General features: G+C 37.0%; 2 protein-coding genes across 9 annotated transcripts in view; both read left to right on the top strand.

The window, feature by feature from the left end:
* Nucleotides 1-12,088, top strand: part of LOC144215672 (uncharacterized) — a 28,316-nt gene extending 16,228 nt beyond the window's left edge. For 3 of the 5 annotated variants that reach the window (XM_077744750.1, XM_077744749.1, XM_077744753.1), the window contains 7 exons: nt 441-664; nt 1,278-1,356; nt 3,402-3,519; nt 4,462-4,741; nt 5,085-5,216; nt 8,071-8,183; nt 10,512-12,088. In XM_077744750.1, coding sequence (XP_077600876.1) covers nt 441-664; nt 1,278-1,356; nt 3,402-3,519; nt 4,462-4,741; nt 5,085-5,216; nt 8,071-8,183; nt 10,512-10,524 — 959 coding nt within the window. In that variant the 3' untranslated portion in view covers nt 10,525-12,088. The remainder of the gene's footprint in view (nt 1-440; nt 665-1,277; nt 1,357-3,401; nt 3,520-4,461; nt 4,742-5,084; nt 5,217-8,070; nt 8,184-10,511) is intronic. The other 2 variants (XR_013330473.1, XM_077744751.1) reach the window with 2 other exon arrangements.
* Nucleotides 12,089-17,176: 5,088 nt separating this feature from the next.
* Nucleotides 17,177-19,539, top strand: part of LOC144215415 (filamin-C-like) — a 30,627-nt gene continuing 28,264 nt past the window's right edge. For all 4 annotated transcript variants that reach the window (XM_077744330.1, XM_077744331.1, XM_077744332.1 and 1 more), the window contains exon 1: nt 17,177-17,754. In XM_077744330.1, the coding sequence (XP_077600456.1) occupies nt 17,388-17,754 (367 nt within the window). In that variant the 5' untranslated portion in view covers nt 17,177-17,387. The remainder of the gene's footprint in view (nt 17,755-19,539) is intronic.

Raw genomic sequence — 19,539 nt, forward strand, 5'->3', positions numbered from 1 at the left:
TTTAAAACGGGGAAATTTAATATACATCTATACTCTATACTTTAATTTGATCCTAAAACAGAAAGTCGACACTTGTGATTTACTTTCCTGGCCCAACACAAAATGATGCGGCGGGCCAGATTTAGCCCCCGACCCGCCACTTTGACACATGGTTTAAGGGTATCAGCTCTTGAATTTCTTTGTGCAAATGAAGTGAAAATGCTGGCAAGTCCTGATTTTTGTGCTAGAGTAGAATTTTCTGCATGACCATTGATTGGACATACAGGTCGGTGCCACTCTGGCCATTGTAATGAAGCAGAGTAAGAGTTTGTGAAAGTGTGCTTGGTGGAATGACAATTGAGAATATTGAAGGAACTGTACAGGGAAAATGAACCAAGTGCAAATTTTTGAGTACATTGGGATGAATATTTTACTCACCTGTGATCTTTCCTTGCCTGCAGCCCAGTTGCGTTCAGTGCAGGAGGAGATGGAGAGCTTGGAGGAGGAGAAAGAAAGCGAGCTAGCCGAGGCCCAAGAGGAGTTGCGTATGGCCCAGGAGGAAGTACTCCTCCTCCAGCAGGCCGCCGAGGAGGCTGCGGCAGAACGAGAAAATGACATCGCCTCCCTGCAGGAGGAATTGTGTAGGCGCAGGGCTGAGCTGCAACGCCTCAGCGAGGAGACGCAGGTGGGAAGGTGTTTTTTAATCTATAATGAGGATGAGTCATAATTTGATTACATACTGATCATCCACATTTCATTTTCTCCATTGAGTACTATTAAAGTTTTTGATGACAGGGTTTTTGTCATCTTACCATTTTACGATCAAGTAGACGTATTTATGGCGCTTTAGATTCATACCTATGTCCTTGTTTTTAAATTAATTGTGTTAGCTTCATCAATAATTATACTTTAATATAATTATATAACAATACAGGTGGACATCTGATTCAATTATATATATTTAATTAAATTGGCATCTCTGATGTTTTACTTGCATACTACTCTTAATGCTCACATTTATAATAATATCCCAGAATAACCCCAACAAGTTGATATAATGCATTAATTGTTTTTTCTTGGATAGAAAATCTTTTCGACGGCTGCCGTTTTAAAAGCTGAATATAAATTCACTTTGACTTAAAGTCTAATAGTTGAAAAAACATCACATATAACGCAGTGTTTCTAATGGTAATGTTGTGTTTTGTTTTACATGTGTAGAGGATATTATTACTTTGTGCATAGATGTTAAGTCTGATAATAGCGATGTATAATTTATGCTTATTTGGTTTTATACACAGGAGTACGATCTGGAAATCACTACTCTGAGGGCCGAGATCAGCATGAAGAGTCAGCGCAGGGAGGCTGAAAGGAAGGAAGGTGAGGACCTGACTACTAAAGAGGCCTTTTGGAACAAAGGCACATAAGAGCGCTTTCCGGCATACAATTAGAGTAAATTATAGTGCTGAAAGTTTCCAATCAGATACAGCCATCCACACCTAGCGGCATATTGAGGAGTCTTATCTTTTTTTTGGTACGCACTCTAAATCTTGAACAGTGAGAGAGTGCTCCAAATTCAATACAATTTAAACTGAGTTTGGGCAATAACGAGGAAAGGTGGAAGACTAAGCTTTGGAAAACGGGCGGGATTTGTTGTTTGTAGGCGGAACCACCTGTCCCTGACACAATAATAAGGTTTTTTCACATTCTCCTTAACAGCCACAATTTTTTTGGGATACCTTGTCTCTACCTGGCTTAAAGTTAAAGTAGTCTACTCACTGACTTGTGCTTACTTTGAAAAAGTACTGCAGAGCACATGAATTTTGTAAGGGAAATCTTCTCAGAAAAATATTACTTCCACCCACTCACTTGCTTCTCATTCTAATTTTCATTTTTCTATGGCAGAGCTTAAATTTCTTTTCTTTCGAATAGTGGGGCCCCACGGTATTCTTCTTTTTCCTCATCAAATATGTCACTTGAGAGAAAAAAGCTGTGCTCAGTCGACATGTATGGTTCTAAACTGAATAATTTTCCTGTCTATAATACTTTTTTAAAAAGTCCAAAGCTTTAGTTACGCTACTGACAAAACTACACATCAAGAAAACTCTAATGCACCTTTCAAAGTGCAGAAGAACCTCTTGCAGTCAGGATGCTAGCATCAGCCAGTCAAGCCCATAAATCATTTATGCCTTTAAATAAGTATTACCACTGTGATTATGGTGTCAAGGGAGCAGTGTGCGCAATTAGGATAGCAGACTCATTAAGTCAGGGGGGGATGGGAAGGTTGCGGGTGGTGGGGATATGTGATTATATCACTTGATGTCACCGCTGGGCTCCAAGCTGGGTCTCTGGGAATATACTTCATGTTGTTTAATCACAGCAGGCTTCACCCCTAGAGTATTTATGACTGCACAGAAAGAATAATGGGAATAAAGAAGCACAGTTTCAATTCCTTTAGATATCAAAGTGGGTGTAACAAAACTAACAACTTTTTCCAAATATGAGTAATCATTCAACGACTTTCTTTTCTATGATTAATAGTGGATATGAATGCAACTGAACTCTAAAACAGGCAGGACTGTGACTGATACTGAACATTGAAAACGTTGAAATTGCGTGGTTTAATTTAGACTTGAATTCTGCTATCTTAATATACTATTAAAATAATGGAATTGGCTTGAAACTAAAGTTAGCTCCATTCTGCACGATGTTTATTTTTTTAAAACTCAGATTTACCTCTGTAGTCGCACATTTTGCAAGAATATGGAATTTGGAGATCCTAGTTATACTACGTTAGTCGCAAGTACAGATTCTTTATCCCCAGATGACTTTGTTGCTTACAGAATTAACTCAAAAATTCTATAGATTTTACTCTATTTTTAAAAGCAATCTAAGATAATGTAATACTGTACACATTTAAAAAACATTTGCTCTTTCTTCTAAGGACCTGGTAATTGATTAATGGCATATTGGCTCTTTTAGATTTTCAGGCAGAATCCAATTTAAATTGGCATGCTGATTCTAAAATTAAATTATTTTTTTTAAGAACCACCATTTCTTTTCCTGTACAACTTACCCACTTACTCCTATCTATCAAAGTATTACTGTTTTAAAGTAAAAATTAAAAACAGTCATAAATGATAAAAAGCTATGTCAGCTAATGTTAAAAAAGGAAAATATGACATCTTGCTTTTATACATATTAGACGAATGATTTCTCAACACTGAAAGCCTGTACTCTGAAAGCTGGCACAAGTTAGCATCCACTACAAATAAATCCCTCAAATCTATGGAAGCATCTTGCATATTATTGACCACTGCTTATCTTGGGTCAGAGAGTCATAGAAAAACTCACTGCAAAAAAAAATATGACGCTGCTCAAACTCTAATAACAAACATTACATCCCTTAACCTGGTCCTATCCAGGCAATGTGGACGTGCTTAAGGAGGAGTGTCAGACCTTGCGGGAGGAGTGCCAAGCCCTAAAGGAGGACAACCAGCGTCTCTCAGACCGGCTGCAGCTGCTTCAAAGACAGAGGACATGGTGAGAGGTCATTCGTCAGCTGTGCTTAGTGGATCAGCTGACAGGGATACCTTTTAGAATAGTAGGGCAAAAACACCAACCACCTGTTGGAGGGCTCCAGTGTTGTAGTAATATGAAACGTAGCATTGGCAGCATGTGCATTTGCTACCTGGGGGCTTCAAGGAGGGGCCTTAATCCACCTCCTAATAGTAGCATTATCAAGTCATATTGAAATAAAACATCTGAAAATGCAAAGACAAGAGAGCATAAAGCAAGATTAGTACTACATAACATACATTTTGACTTTAAAGATCAGGGGCATAATACATTGATGTGCCAACACAATAGATCCTAAATCTTATAGAGCAGAAAAACATTCAACCAAAGTGGAAACCAGGCTATATTCTATAAAAAGAAACTGCACCTTTTGTCCCTCGCTGTCAGGCATAGCATCAGATCAGGTCAATTAAAAATTATATGTATTTCCCAAAGGACAAACTAGGTAAACCTTCAATAATAAGATGTTGATATACTGTTATGTTACTGTACCTTTAGACAATTTGGGAATATCCAGATGTTGAAATATGTCTTGACATCATCACGTGGGAATAACTTGGAAGATTTTGAAATGACTGGTAATTAGTAATGTTTAAGGTAAATTGAGATCCACGTGTATGTTTATCTAATCTCATCCATTCAAATGTAAGCATTTTTTAAAACATTTTTAACATAATAGGTTACGTGAATGTATTTGAAGGCACATCTGGTTCCTTCTGTAACATATGAACCCCAAGAATTTGACCATGATATCAGTTAGATTATTGTGGACTTTCCTAAATTTGGTTCATCCTTGGGTGCAACTTCCAAAACTTAACCTTTAACTTGTGACTACATAGTGGACATTGATTTTTGTGCATATTACAGTAGTCTCTTTACCATTTCTCCTTTTGGTTTTCCTCGCAGTTCCAGTGTCTACTTATCCCTGAAGGAGGAAGATACAGGCACAGAGGGCAGCAAGGGCAAGGAGATGGTGACAGCCACTGACGATGTCATGACCGAGAGTTACATGACTATGGCCCAGTCAGACAATTCCCGGCTCGTGGATGCCTCCATCCAAAAGAACATCTCCTTTGACGGCAAGCCAGTGACACCCACAGGCTGGAATGGCGGCATCGGGGAGATCTTCTCGCTCAGGGAGCAGCTGAAAGAGGCAGAGGAGAAGGCGACGCAGGTTCAGAGAGAGGTGAGGAGATATTTTGGCCTGAGTGTGTGTTTTATGCCACTGTCATGGAGAACTTACTAGCAAACTGAACAAAACATCAACACTCAGGTCATTTTAAAAATACTAAAACAGTAGGAAATGTCATAAAATTGATAAGGATCTACTTTGTGTCTTATATCTGAATGAAATTGTTTAGGATAACTTGAAGAGAAATATAACAATAATAAAGGTCAACCCATTTTATTTTCTGTGAAAAACAACTAATGTTATATTGTTATTATTTCTACATTTTTTCCATACACATAAATGGGTTCATATATCATGAGTTGGCTGCTTCATTACATTTTTGTTGTGTTTTTTGCAGTGTAATGGGCTAAAGCAAGAGCTCCAAGAGTTGCAGGAGCTATATGACAGCAGTCAGAGAGAGAGAAACGAGTTGGAGGAGGAACTTCAGCGCTGCAAAGCCGAGGTGGAGAAGTTGTCTGGGGGTGCTCAGGTGAGTAAGCTTACTAATTGTCCAATATAATAAATAAGGGGTCGGGAACCTATGGCTTACCAGCCCTATATGACTCTTGATGGGTGCCTATGGCCCTGCACTTACCTGCAAGCTAACAATGCAGTGTAACAATGTACTTTAAAAGTGTCGAAATGATGAAAAATGCACAAATTCTTGCGTATTTTTAAGTTAATAAAATATGGGTCTCAGGGAATTACATTTAAAAATAGGAATTGTTTATGGCACTTAGTAAAAAAAACAAAAAACAATGTATCTCTACCTTTAAAGGACAAGGCAGGTAAAGTAAATTACATTGGTACCTTGGTTTAGTTGCATTCTTACTTTCTTGTTTTATTTAACCTATTGAAGCTATCCAAAATTTGAATTGCCTACAAGCAAGCTTCATATATTGCATGACTTGAATGGAGTGAAAACTATTTAATTGGTTCATTAGATAGATACATAATTAAAATCTCAGATTACAATGTGCCACGACAAAACAGCTTCAACAAACTAACCATAATAACACGTGCCTCAAAAACAGAAATACTTCAAGTACTACAGTGTATACAGTACTGTAATGTACACTACTCTAAAAGCGCTCGTTTAAAAACCATTATTATCATTATATTCTTATATTTTACTTAATATAATTTTTAAAAATAGAATATAATACATTTTTCTTTATTTAAAATGCTTTCAGAAAATGTTTTTAAGTGGAATTATAGAAATAAGAAGAATGTAGCAACTCATTTGGCATAAAATCATGTAAGATAAATGTTTGTGTATGTTTTTTAGGAATGTTAGAATATACTAACTTTAAATGAAGTGTTTTATCTATTAAGTTACGCGTTTCTGTTTTCTCTTGTTTCACAATGAATATATGCATACCCTGTGGACTAACACAAATGACAATACACCTCCTGTTTCTCCTGTCTTTTGTTCGTCTCTCATGGTGTGGTGATGTACAACATGTTTCTAACTGGATTACATTACGTGTTTTTATCCGATTGGTGTGGAGCCCACCAACAATACCACCCACCTCTGTGTTTGTCCTTTTAATCTCTATGAGACAGCAGAGCTCTAAAAAAAGTGCTGCTCTAAAACATTACACCTCCAAGAGAATCATACTCTGTTAAGGGCAGGAATGTCTTTTGTGCCTCGCCAAGGCTCATGTCGGCCTTAAATATTGTTCAACTGGAACAAAGGGACTCAATACATTATATGATTATTCCTTGTGGTGTTAATTAACTGGGTTTTCCACCCTAAACCATTACTAATAATAAACTGAGTGATATTTCCACACCATTTAGTGTTTAGCTCCTCAAACATTAGGCTTACAATCAAAACAGCTCCTCTCATTCCCTTTAAATATGTTGTACAAGTCAGACATTGACTTCTTGGCCAGTATTAGAACTGAAAGAATTTGGAATTCATTTAAAATGTTGCCATCCATGTTCTTGAAGTGTCCAAATTAGATATTTTTCTCAGCGGTCAGTAAACTTGCCACAGCAAGAGGGGTTAACTTCTTCTAGAGGGCAACATGAATTGTATTCGATCAAATTGCTGTTACCAATGAGTCCCCCGACATAAACACCTGATCACCTTTTGATACAGAACATACCTCATGAGTGAGACAAAGTGTGAGTCAGGTCTTAAGCATCTATTTCAAAGCTCATGTCATTAATCAGGCAAGTCAAGGAAAATTCTTACTAATGGCAAGCAAGTCATTACGGAAGTTGAGAAGGTCACATGTCAAGTCCTAAAGCTTGCTCATATGATTGATATTCGCGTGTTAGTCAGTTTTTGCCCATTATTAGGATGTCGCATGAAGTTAGTTATTAGAAAATAGTTACAACCGCACCCACTTAAAAGTGCCATTGGATTGGATTGGATTGGATTGGATGACACACTATGTTGAAATGACAGATTATGTCGTAAATGGAAATTAATATTAAGGACATTTTACCCATGCAAAACTTAATTCCCTAAGTTAATTGACCACTGATATTTTTCCACTTGATCTCAATAGGATTCAGTGGATGATTGAAAAGAATCAAACAGTTAGGCTGCTGTTTTGTCTTCGACATCTGTGACGAGACGTCTGTGTGTTGTGTCAAACTGTCTACCCGTGCCTGTCTCTGCTGCTGTCCTTATTCTCTGATTGTCCATGACCGTTCAGCCAAGGGAGGACCTTTCAAACATCATCATCAGCATCATCATAATCAATCCATTAACTACACGCTTGACCAAAGAGAAGGGGACAATTAGAGAGAAATAATCAGTTGCAAGTACCATGGAAAAGGCCTTTTCCATGAATGCCCACGCAATGATATGATGGAACATTTGTTTTCCATCTAAATTTTGTTGCAGTTTCTTCACACATCCGCTTCCTTATTTAATCTTATGCCATTATTTTCTAATGTGATAATAATAATAATAATTAAAAAAAATGTATTTTTATTCCTATTTCTTAATCATTCAAGTGATATCTCCAACACTTGGCAGAATATCTTATTTAAATAAAATATAGCTAACTGTAATTTTACAACAAACGTAACAGCAAAAAAATTAAAATAGTTAATAATGCACTCTGGAAAAAACAGCAATCATGCGTTATACCTCTCTACCTTTTCCGAACATGACACTCAAATAAACAATCCCTCCAGCTTCACCCACCTCCTGCACATTTCAGATTATGTTTCACATGGAAATCATGGAATTTGTGTGTTCTTGTGGTTGACACAGTCACACCTATCTATGTGCCTTATGATTTGCATCCTTCCATTCATGTGTTCGTACATTCACCCTTGCCATCCCCATGGTCCCTGTGTTTCTTTTATTCCCTCTTCAGAGATTCATCCATCCGTCTGAGCACCCTGTTCTCTCCATCCCCTTCATAGGAATGATTGTAATAGTGGCTGTGGTCTGGTGCTGGTTGTCGGAGTTGGCGTCCCAGAGAGCAAGGTATGAGCGGAGCTTATCTCCATGTAAACAGTCACGTGCACCGAGCCATGCAGTTTTTCCTTTGACTAAGATGACACGATATAAAATTTCATGTCTATGTAAATTGGATTTCTAGTGAATTAGTTAGATGAAGAAAACATCAGATCATAGATTTGTGCTTTGATGTATCTGATCTCAACTCAACTAGAGGGCAAAAAACTTCAAATTAGACCAGTGTAAGGGTCGTCAACTACAGTCAAATCACATCAAGCAGCAGTTTGCCAAATAGTGAATAATTGCACAAAAAAAGGGGATTTGACCCATTGTGTACTAAAGGGACAAGATAATAGTATAGTGTAGTAGTACAAGGGTGGCCTTTCACGACTCTGTTTTCTGGGCATTGAAATCTAACTGCAAAAAACGACTACACAAGAATAGACCATAATAATCCTGCCAGATAATGTCAACATGCTTCTGCTACAGGCATTAGAGAATCAATGTCACTTTTGGCATTCAAGAAAATCGACCCAGATACTCAGGCTCGTTAATGTAAACAAGCTTCCACTACGGGATTTAGAAAATTATATGACAAAAAATCATATGTTGCAAGGTCATGCTTACACCACATGATTTTCTGGGCATTGGCATCTGATAGCATAAAAGACTCAACGAGAATAGTCCCAGATTGTGCATCAGATAATGTCAACATGCCTCCACTATAGGATTTAGAAAAATCAAAGACACTTTTGGCATTCAAGAAAAATCAACCCAGATACCCAGGCCAGTTAATGTAAACATGCTTCCACTACAGGATTTAGAAAATTATATGCACTCAGCTATTTGTGTCAGATGATGTCAAACATGCAAATAATATGCACTTTTGGCAAATAGACAAGTTACTGATTTCAATCCCCATCAAATCATGTGTTGCAAGGTTTTCTGGGCATTGCAATCTGATTGCATGAAAGACTCAACAGGAATGGTCCCAGATTGTGCAGCAGATAATGCAAACAGGCCTCCACTATAGGATTTAGAAAATCTGGCGTGATTCTTGCTAAAACATATAATATGAAACGATAAGAATAGAAAGTGCGCAGTCTGTTTAAGGCAAAATTATCATCCTTGAAAAATTCTCTATAGTTTCAATCCCTGCCCAATATTGTATTCATATTTTCTCATAAAGATCCGTGGTGCGCCAACTGTCCAGTGGTTTGTTTAAATGGAAGTTTATAGTCCAGCTAATCGTGAATTTTAAAGTAATAAATTACAACATCCTATTTACTCCTCAGCATTCCTGTCTGTAGAAAAAAAATCATTTACGATTACAAGATCATTTGTTTTTTGTTCAAAGCGGGATTCTTTAAACCATTTCTTTTTCCTACTAAAAAGCCATTAATAAAGTGATAGATTTTGTGAAACTTCAACGGATTAATGGAATTTCTATTTATTCACGCTAGACTACCATGAATTATTAATCGTATCTTTGGAGTCCAGAGAGCTGATTCGTGATTCCACTGTCCTGAGATATGAAATGTGACTCAATTAAGAGAGTATGTCAAAGCACCCTTGTCTATATTTTGCTGTCCCTGCATGGCTAGATGACACTGAAAGTAAGAAAAATGTACTTTTGCTTAGTACATAAGGATTTACTTGAGGTAGGGGCATCTGAATGGAAAATTTTATGCACGCAGAACGGAGGAACGGATGGGCAGTTTGTCAAAGCACAGCACGATCAGTTTCATCTTTTTAAAGTATCGACCCAAATCATATTAAATTTTATGCTTAACAGTAAACAGAAATTTGGCATTTATGTCGAGTTTGCATTGAAAAAAGTAAATATCATCATATGGACAATATATAATTTTCATTTGAAATGACAGTAATACCAATAATGCAAGGCACACAACATTTGAGCAGCATTTTAAGGCTTTAAATTAAGTATTGCATAATGTATTGTTAATTCTTAAGCAGTTTACCAGAGAGAAACATTTGTATATTTATACGAGTTATTGTTGAGGTAACAAAGTGAGATAAATATGGGATAAATATGGCAACAAATAAGGTCAACGAATTGGTTACCGACGCAACAGGAGCAGCAGATCTCATGAATACGATGTTACTAACTATGTGAGGCTATTTAAATACCTGCTATGTTGTTTTTTTTATTATTCATTACCTAGGGTACTGCCAGGAAGTTAATTAAGATATAAAAAAAGTGTGATGCACTGAATGCACAATTGGTGAACTGCGATTAGACGTGGGTTTACTGCATTTAACATTTTTGTTGTTGTTGTTGAGTGTTAAGCTTTTATTTTGTTTTACTACATCCTCCCTCGTGTGTTCCTTCAGGGGAGTGAGGTAGGTTGGAACTCTATCCTGACGGTCACCGCAGCTGCTGCCATGCTGCTGATGATGACTGGCTTGTTGAGGGCGCTCGTCCGATGTTGAGCATGCAGACGCGACGACCGCATTTGAAATAAAATAGCGAGATGTCGGCCAGATGTCAACATCCAACTGGAATCTTCGCAATACCATGGAGTCCCCCCCCCTTGTGTGCCGCCAAGGTACGACTCGTATGCGAAAAAGAATGAGGAGCGTCACCATGGCAACAGGTTGAGGACTTTGTCACTCCTCTTCTGTGAATAGTATTTCTCTTTTAGCCTTCGATGTGCACCCAGTAGATTAATTTAATTGTTATTTATTGATTATTTTGCTTCAGTATATTGTGTTTGTCAATAACATCTAATGCACTGAAATGTATATGTTCTTTAATTATAGCGGGGATGAGGTTTATGCCACATTTGGAAAAGTTTAAATGCACATGTAAAATATGTAAAATAGATCATTATTTGAATGAATTGAAATACCTATAATTTTTTCCAAGATGCTTTAGAGTGGTACTTAGACTATTGTGTGATTTATCAAGGTACAGAGTAAATTTCTTTGTTTCATATTGCCGCATATTAGTTATGAGAGAGCTGCAGCAACCTTGAGAAATTGAGAAAAAGAGTGGCGCAATAACAGACTTTAATGTCGTCATATGTGGGCAAGGAGAGGCAAAGTCACTATTGTAGGGTGCATTTTCTATAAATAGAAAGGCGCCAACATGGGAAAAATAATTAGAAATCACTGAATGACCAAAATGGCATGGAACTAACAACGTAATTTTCCGAACATACAATGCAATTGACTTGAACCCATTTTAACCCACTCTCCTCATTTGAGAACAGCACATATTTGTTATTTTACTTGATATAAAGGCGTTTTTCCATTGAAGGTAAATATTCTGAAAATTGTTGACTTGGGTTAAGATGCATGGACCAAATTTTACAAAGAATCTGTCTGTATTTGTTCCTATATAAGATGCACTGGACTATAAACTGTGGGTTTCCAGAATGTATTGAGGCTCAGGTAGCAGTTTATAGCTTGAAAATAATAGTCATTTGGCCAATCAAAATAAGAGCTAGAGCTCCTGATGTCAGTCATCATCACTACAAATATTACTTTGTGTCTGTGATGACCTTTAGATTACTTACACTGTAGGACTAGTATATTTACTGACAATATTCTTTCATTTTATCTTGCTATATTTTACAAGTCAGTTTGAATTTTTAATATCAAAAGGTTACAAAAAACCTGTGTTGTTTTTCTGTTGGCTGAAACGAAAGACTGACATTTCAATTAGGACAATTTCATTGTGCGTTTGAATGATGTCAAAGTAGCACTGTATTCAATGGATTTAATGAAATTAATGGTATTTTGGGCAGATAGGAAAGTACGATATTTATTAGTTTGTACATTAGTCATCGTAGTGATTTTTCTTTGGGTTTTATTTCGATGTAATGCATGACGTAGTGAGTGGGGAATAACAAATACGTATAACAGAAGTCTTGAAATTTTAACTCCACAATGGGCCTGGATTTAACAAGCCAATGGATTAAAAGAACTGGATAAAAATCCCTGAATATTCATTTTTTTCATAAATCTAAAACGATGTTTATTTTAAGCTTTTTTAATATATATATATTTTTTGATTTTACGAAATGATTTTTGAACTAAAATCAGAAAAAAATATAATTTATAATATACATGTAGATCTATCATTTTAATTTGATCCTAAAACAGAAAGTCAGCACTCATGATTTACTTCCCCGGGCCATACAAAATGATGCGGTGGGCCAGATTTGGCCCCCGGGCCACCACTTTGACATCTATGCTTTAAGGTCTTATTGTGCATATCATTTTTTTTGCCCCTGACACGCAATAAATGCTAAACACAGCAGCCTTTGTGAACCATGAATATGTACTTCTGTATAATTATGTTCTTTTTTTTTAAATTGTCCAACAATGAGTTATTATACTTGACTGGGCATATGTGGGTCTGTCCGAAGATAAACACCAGTCCCAGCTTTTGCCTCATTTTGGCTGAAGGCTCTTTCGCTTCCTCATTGGCATAATATTGTTTTTTTCACCTCCCACTCCTGCCAAAATAATTGTCACTTGATCAACGGCCCGAAAGACACCGTGGTGTCTCCGACGAATTCCCAGTCTTTTCTCAAGGGCACTCAACAGAATCTCAGCAACTTTTTTGTGGTCCGATGGAAGCTGTTAATGGCTTTTAAGACTTGTCTTACTTTGGGCTCTAATTTCATGCTTGATAAAACATTTGTGGTTAAGCGGCGTGTTATGTTGTCGTTAACAATTGTAATTATTGCTGGTACACAGGCAGAAGCCTGAATGTCTACATTTGCTTAGTTTATGGGCCAAAACAGAAAATAGAATGCTGCTTTATGTAGAGTAAATGTATTGAGTTTTAACATTACAAGAGTTTATCATTTTTCAAAGTCATTAAAGGCTTGATTATTGTCATATCAGACAATGGGTTTAGAGCAATATGAATAAATTATGTTAAAACATTATTAAAATTTTCACTCTATGGAAAGCTACGGTTTACATGTGTAATCTTTGATTTTTGTATTTATTTATTTTAGTTGTGTAACAAAAAAAAAGCATGCACAGTACTTTGGAAAGCAATTTGAACAATAACCAACATTCAATATCCATGATATCCATCTTAATCTCTTCATACTGGAAGACATTTTTCTCACCCTTAAAACCTCTTTTCTTACAAATAATATGATATTCTGTTAATATAGAAATTTGTGGTCTACTAGTTCACAATAAACATTGCAAGTAATCTACTTTACAGAAGTATTACGACTACTAGACTCCACTAGTAGCATGTGTCACACAGTAGTCGATTCCTGGGCCACATTAGTTGTTTCCCCACGACTATTATTATTTACAATTATTACGTTGTATACTGTGTCTAGTATGCAAGTCATATAGTAATGGAAGGCAGCAGTGGAAAAACACCTAGTGTACATGTACACACCCATGCAGAATAGTTACAAGAAAGTTAGTTGGTTTGTTGGTTGTCCGACTAACCCTCTCAATGGTATAACTAGTGAACATTAAGAATGTAGTAGAACATGGACTTGAATCATCTGAAGGTGGATATCGAGGATATGGAATCAAAGCTTCAACAGCTTTCCATACAAGATTACAATCAATATAATGTCAGGATGATGTCACTTTAGTAATATTCCATGTAAATAAGACCGGGATGGCACTATAACGGGGATTTCCTAAATTCCATTTTTACCTGCTTTGTAGAAAGTTCTATTTTAAAAAAAGAGCATTGTATATTTGATATAGTCCTATGTAAAATGTCTATATATGGTGACTTTGTTCCAAAGAGTAATTATAATAGTAATAATAATAAAAAACTATGTTTCTTGGTGGTGTTGTGTGATTGCATGTGTTCAACTGTTAATGCCAGCAATGTAATTCTACCATTTCTTGCCAGTTGACTTTTTCATGCACTTTTCATGTGTCTTCGTAAATGGGACAACATTGCAAAAAGGAAAAGAAAAATATGTTTTACTGTCTGTTGATGCAAACTGTTGACGAATAGCTCACAATTAAACTTGCCTTTGACTGCAATTGAATGAAAGAATGTTGTCTTTTTGGGGGCTTAGCTCTGAACAAAGTTGGAACTCATGGAAATGCTACACAAATATTGTAAAAACTAAATATGATTCTATTTTGGTGGTGGGGCTGGAGAATTCCATAAAATACAAATAACAAAAGAAATAATGAAAAAAAACCCTTCATTGATCATGCAAAAGCCATGGGAATAACTTAATTTATTTTGAGGGATTTAAAAAATATATATATGTATTGTGAAATTGCATAAACATTAAGAGTACTTGTGAGTGTTCCAGCCCAAACCTGCTTTGAATTGTGTTTACTATTTTGGGAAAAGTTGTAGCTATTTTGTTACCTTGAGGTCTATTTTCACTGTCAATGAGTTGAGAAAATAAAAATAACTTGCTGATCTCATGGTGTCCCATTATTATTATTTTTCTTCTTCTGGTAGGTGGCGAGGGGGTGTTATTCATGAATGTATGTGCAGAGTGTGAGCTGTTCCTGCCAGCATCATGTTGGGTGACGTGTCTTTCAGTAGAAATACTTTGAGTTATGGGATGTCGTGTATAGTAGAAATACATTGTGAGTTTACTTACTGTAAAGATGCAGTGAATAGAACTTTTTTAGGTTTTGTTTTCTGATTATACTTTTTTATTATACTATGTTAGTAGTTATTGTATAAATCTATATTTTCTAAACAAAGAATACTTCACTCGTTACATTAAGAAAATAAAATAAGAGGATGTCAACATGCTGCAAAAAAGACATACAATGTAGAGAGCGGGAATGTATAAGAGATAGATGAGTGATTTTTTTAAAATTGGGATTTAATAAGGGGGAAATGCCCATAGAGGAGACACTGTGATACAACAAATTGATTAAATGATTAAATGATTGATGGGAGGTGCATTTTTTAATGGCAGTTTACAAATTTGCAACTTCCTGGCATTCCCAAATTCGATCTCAAGTACAGTGTGAGTAATTTTGCATTTCAGTTTGAATGGATATTAATAACACCTACTGTGGGGGATTTGACATTATGACATAAGGTAGCAGAAATGAACCCCTTACTGCACCATCCGCACCCCCCAATCCATGCCAGTAAGCGGTGTATTTACTGTCACAAGTCAGCCTCGAGTATGTCGGAGAATATGGTAATAACACAAAAGTAGCAGGTGATATAATGGATATAGAGCTTCTCAAAGATGAGACGGGTTTAACTTTCAATTCGTTCCATGAAGGTGTAAATATCCCCACGGGAGTCTGAATGGAAGTCTGCCTCATACCCTTGAGAGTTATGGCTTAAGTCTTAAAGGTGGAAATGTGTCATTGTCGTCTATCTGGGTGCATCGCAACCTGCCCAGAATATTGATTTTTTTTTTCCAAGTGAGGGGAGGAATACAAACGAGATGTTCTGGTGCTAGTTGGTAAAATCATATTAATAGTTTGAAAAACTAACCTCTTTGAAAATTATCATAAAAATAAAACACAGGATTTCAAATGGTTCTTACAGATGTCCTAATTCATGAGGCAATTTTTTTTCAGTTTTTTGGCAGAATTGAACATGAAAACAATCAAACAAATGAAAAAACAAGCAAAAAACAAACATGCAAAATAACCCGATTGGTATCCGATTTTGAATTTCCAAAACCATTTCAAGATTCAAATTTCTGACGTGTAGAGCCACAAAGTGCTGTTTTCTAAATCCCTGGTAGCGTCTTAATTGTTATTTTGTGACACAACAACGGTAGTAGTACATTAATTATCCAGTTGAAAGTGTCCGAATTTGTGAGTGCTAACATTTTATGTCAATAATTCAATGTTCATTTGGTGAGTATGCACACAGGGGTCCAACTAAATGCTCATTTGGGATAACTACAAATTTGAGCACCTCCTAATATGAATTTATTCAAATGAATCATGCCTGTCTGGAATGCAAATGTATCCCAATTCACACAGTTAAACACTAAATTAATCGAATTCAAATCTTCCTCTGGCAGTGACCTTTTAAAAGAGAGAACTGAGTCATTGGTAGAGTGATGATATTCATCTTAAGCAGAACTCAAGGAAGGACATTCACATTTGTCTCCCCTAATATCTTTGTTCGAATTAGGAAATGCTAAATTGGAAAGCAGACGAGAGCGTGATACACTACTTTTTTGTTGTTGTGGCATATACATTAAACACTGACCTTTAATCAATGAACACATTTAAACCGAACTAAATAAATTTCTTAAAGTATTCCTGAGTTGTTATTCATACTCTCCCATCTTCAAGAAATGGGACACTATTGATTATTTTTTCCTGTTGTTTTTTGTCACTTACAATAGAATGTTTTATTGCCATTTTTATGACTTACAAGAGAATTTGAAACCTTTCTACTTAAAGGATGTTAAATAAAAATAATCAAAATCTTTAAATTAAACAGCAACATATGATGTGCCGTGAAACATCAATGACAATTGTACTACTACCTTGTATTTTTAAATTATGGATTCTTCACAACCATGTATCTGAACTACAAACAACCTGTTAAAAACCTTGAACAAATGTCTATAAAAACTGAGCTTTGTAAGCGCGTACATTTTTGTGGTAGTGAATCCAGAAGTGATCCAAATGAAGTGACCAGTAAGTGTATAGCTATGTGTGTGCTTCTTTTTTAAAGGCTTCTCTCACTTTCTTTTCTTAGCTCAGTTGTTCAGCCTCATGAGTGCTGGAAGTGACACACATTGTCAAGAATTACAAGCACACACACACGCATGCTTGTGCGCACATCCCCAGACACACAGTCTCCCAAATAGGAATAGCTAAAAATAAGCGGCATGCTTTGACTGGGCTCTGACCAATCAGGACCACCACCCCCCTCCCGATCCAGTAAACTGAGCCGGAGACCCCGGTCCCCTTTGGGATGAGCACATGGTGTATAATCGCAGGGCTCCAGAATGACGTGGTCTAGTGATGGGTGGTGGAGGGGCCTTTATAAAGCCACTTGTTGCCTCTCTGGACATTCAAGTTAAGCACTTTGAGAGACCAGCCGGGGACGCACATTCGCTCCCGAGGCCACACTGCACGATACAAGGAGCAACTTTAGCACAACTGTGGCAATTGCATCCAAGAGGCGGTGGAATTTGGACATCTATTCACAACTCTGTTTTCTTCACCAGTTGACTTATCTCAGTGCGCACTGTCCCAATAACCAGATAAACTTGTGGTGAAAATCCAACCAGGAGCGCCATGATGAGCAACAATTACAGCGAGGAGCCCCAGTACTACCAGTCCGCCGACTTTGTCGGGGAGGAGGACGAGGAGATGCCAGCAACAGAGAAGGACCTGGCGGAGGACGCGCCATGGAAGAAAATTCAGCAGAACACTTTCACCCGGTGGTGCAACGAGCACCTGAAGTGTGTCAATAAGAACATCAGTGACCTGCAGCGCGAATTCAGTGACGGCTTGAAGCTCATCTGGCTTCTGGAGGTGCTTAGCCAGAAGAAGATGTACAGAAAGTACCACAGCAGGCCTAACTTTCGCCAGATGAAGCTGGAGAATGTCTCCGTAGCACTGGAGTTCCTGGACCGGGAGCACATCAAACTGGTGTCCATTGGTAAGTCCCATAAACTGTGTGGATTTGTTTTAATACTGGAAGCTGAATTTACTGCAGTTCCAGTTAACAAGTACAGATTTGTGTAAATGGCACACAAAGATTTTGCCAAAATTGTTGTAAAGGTGAGGGAGGTCATCCTTTAAATACGAAAAGCGGGCGACACTCTAAACTGATCACCAGTCAGTTGTAGGACACACAGAGAGACAAACACTGCAAACACCCAAATACTTTGAAGTCGTTGAAATGTAAGTGTTAGTAAAAGAGATAAACTAACCACCATGATAACTGATTTCATTGTTAAAAATAACTGACATTTTGTCTTAGAGATCAAAAACTGGTCACTGCTAGGTTTCTGAGGCATGACAATTCACATTGTGGTTTTATCCATTTGCGTCTCATCCTCTCGATATCTACTTATGATTCAATTTTCATCACCACTTGCTGGGTGCTGGAGCCTTTCCCATGTGAGAAAGGGGAAATGGCAGACTGCACCCCGAATTGGTCACCAGACATTCATTCACACAGTCAAACAATTCATAGAAGCTCACAGAGCTGAAATATTGCTGCTCCTTACTACAATGAATTAAGTGGAGTCACACCGACTAAAAGTTGTTTGGCTCAAAAACAGTTTCTTTTTACTGAGTGAATCAGATTTTCAAATATTGTAAGATAATTAAAATTATTCATTTGATGAGGCACTGTGGCTGTAATGCAGAAGTTTTGCGAGAGAACATTTCTGAGCCTTAAGGTATGATGTACACTCACGTATTACCGATAGCTTGGTAAATTGTTATTTAACCTCTTTTATAGTTTAGGTATAGTGCTTTTTTATTGTTGATCGATGGCGAACGAAGAAAAATGACTGCACCATTCGGTGTCTGGAAAAAGGTTCAGGGAACTACTTCAGAGTCCAATAATGATCAGTACATTTCAAATTAATTTTAGTTTTGTGGGGTGTTAACTAGTGTGGCAATACTTTTTAAAGGTTATGTACACTTGTTGCAATTGTAGAATGTTTATCTGTTTAGCGATCTGTTTTCAACCAATCAGATTTAAAACTTGTCCTCCTGGTTTCCAAGTGCTTGCTTTTTCTGACATCATTTCTTTCATTATCTGAGTGATACATTTGTGTAAAACTCGTTACAGCCAATTTTACATTAACTCATTTAGTGTAAGTGCTTTTTTTATTGGGGTCAAACAGTCATTATAAGAGATAGATGTCGATTATAAATAATTGATCTAACCGTTTACTGTGTTTTTAAATACAGATATTTTCTGCTATTGACACTTGTTTTTGACACAAAGTCATCAAAAAAAGCACACAGCGGTGTTGGCACTAATCTTGAGTGAGACATGAGTGTCACTAAGGTCAGAGCAGTAGCAATAAACCCAAGTTTAGCTCACAAGTTTCCTCAACACTTTGCTTAGTCACAGGCTTTGCATTCACTGAAGTTATGCTAATGAGTGCACAATTTTGTATACTCATCGTGATGGGTCAACCTGGCCTTGATGCATTCTGCAAGCTCCTAGGCTGGACATAGATACCGACTGGCAAATGAATATACAGCCCCAAATGTCTAATAATGTACTATTTATAGCTTCAGCATTTTTGGGCCTTCAATAAAGGATTACTCTTTGTACAGCCATCAATACCACACATAACCACGTAACCATTGCACAACATTGTGACCTTGCTTTTATATCACAGTTCAAAGTAGGAGTGCGAGTGTGAATGGTTGTCCAATTCCTTGTGCCTTGCAATTGGCTGTGATTGGCTGACCACCA

This window comes from Stigmatopora nigra, chromosome 22, assembly GCF_051989575.1.
Source record: "Stigmatopora nigra isolate UIUO_SnigA chromosome 22, RoL_Snig_1.1, whole genome shotgun sequence".
Taxonomy (NCBI): Eukaryota; Metazoa; Chordata; class Actinopteri; order Syngnathiformes; family Syngnathidae; genus Stigmatopora; species Stigmatopora nigra.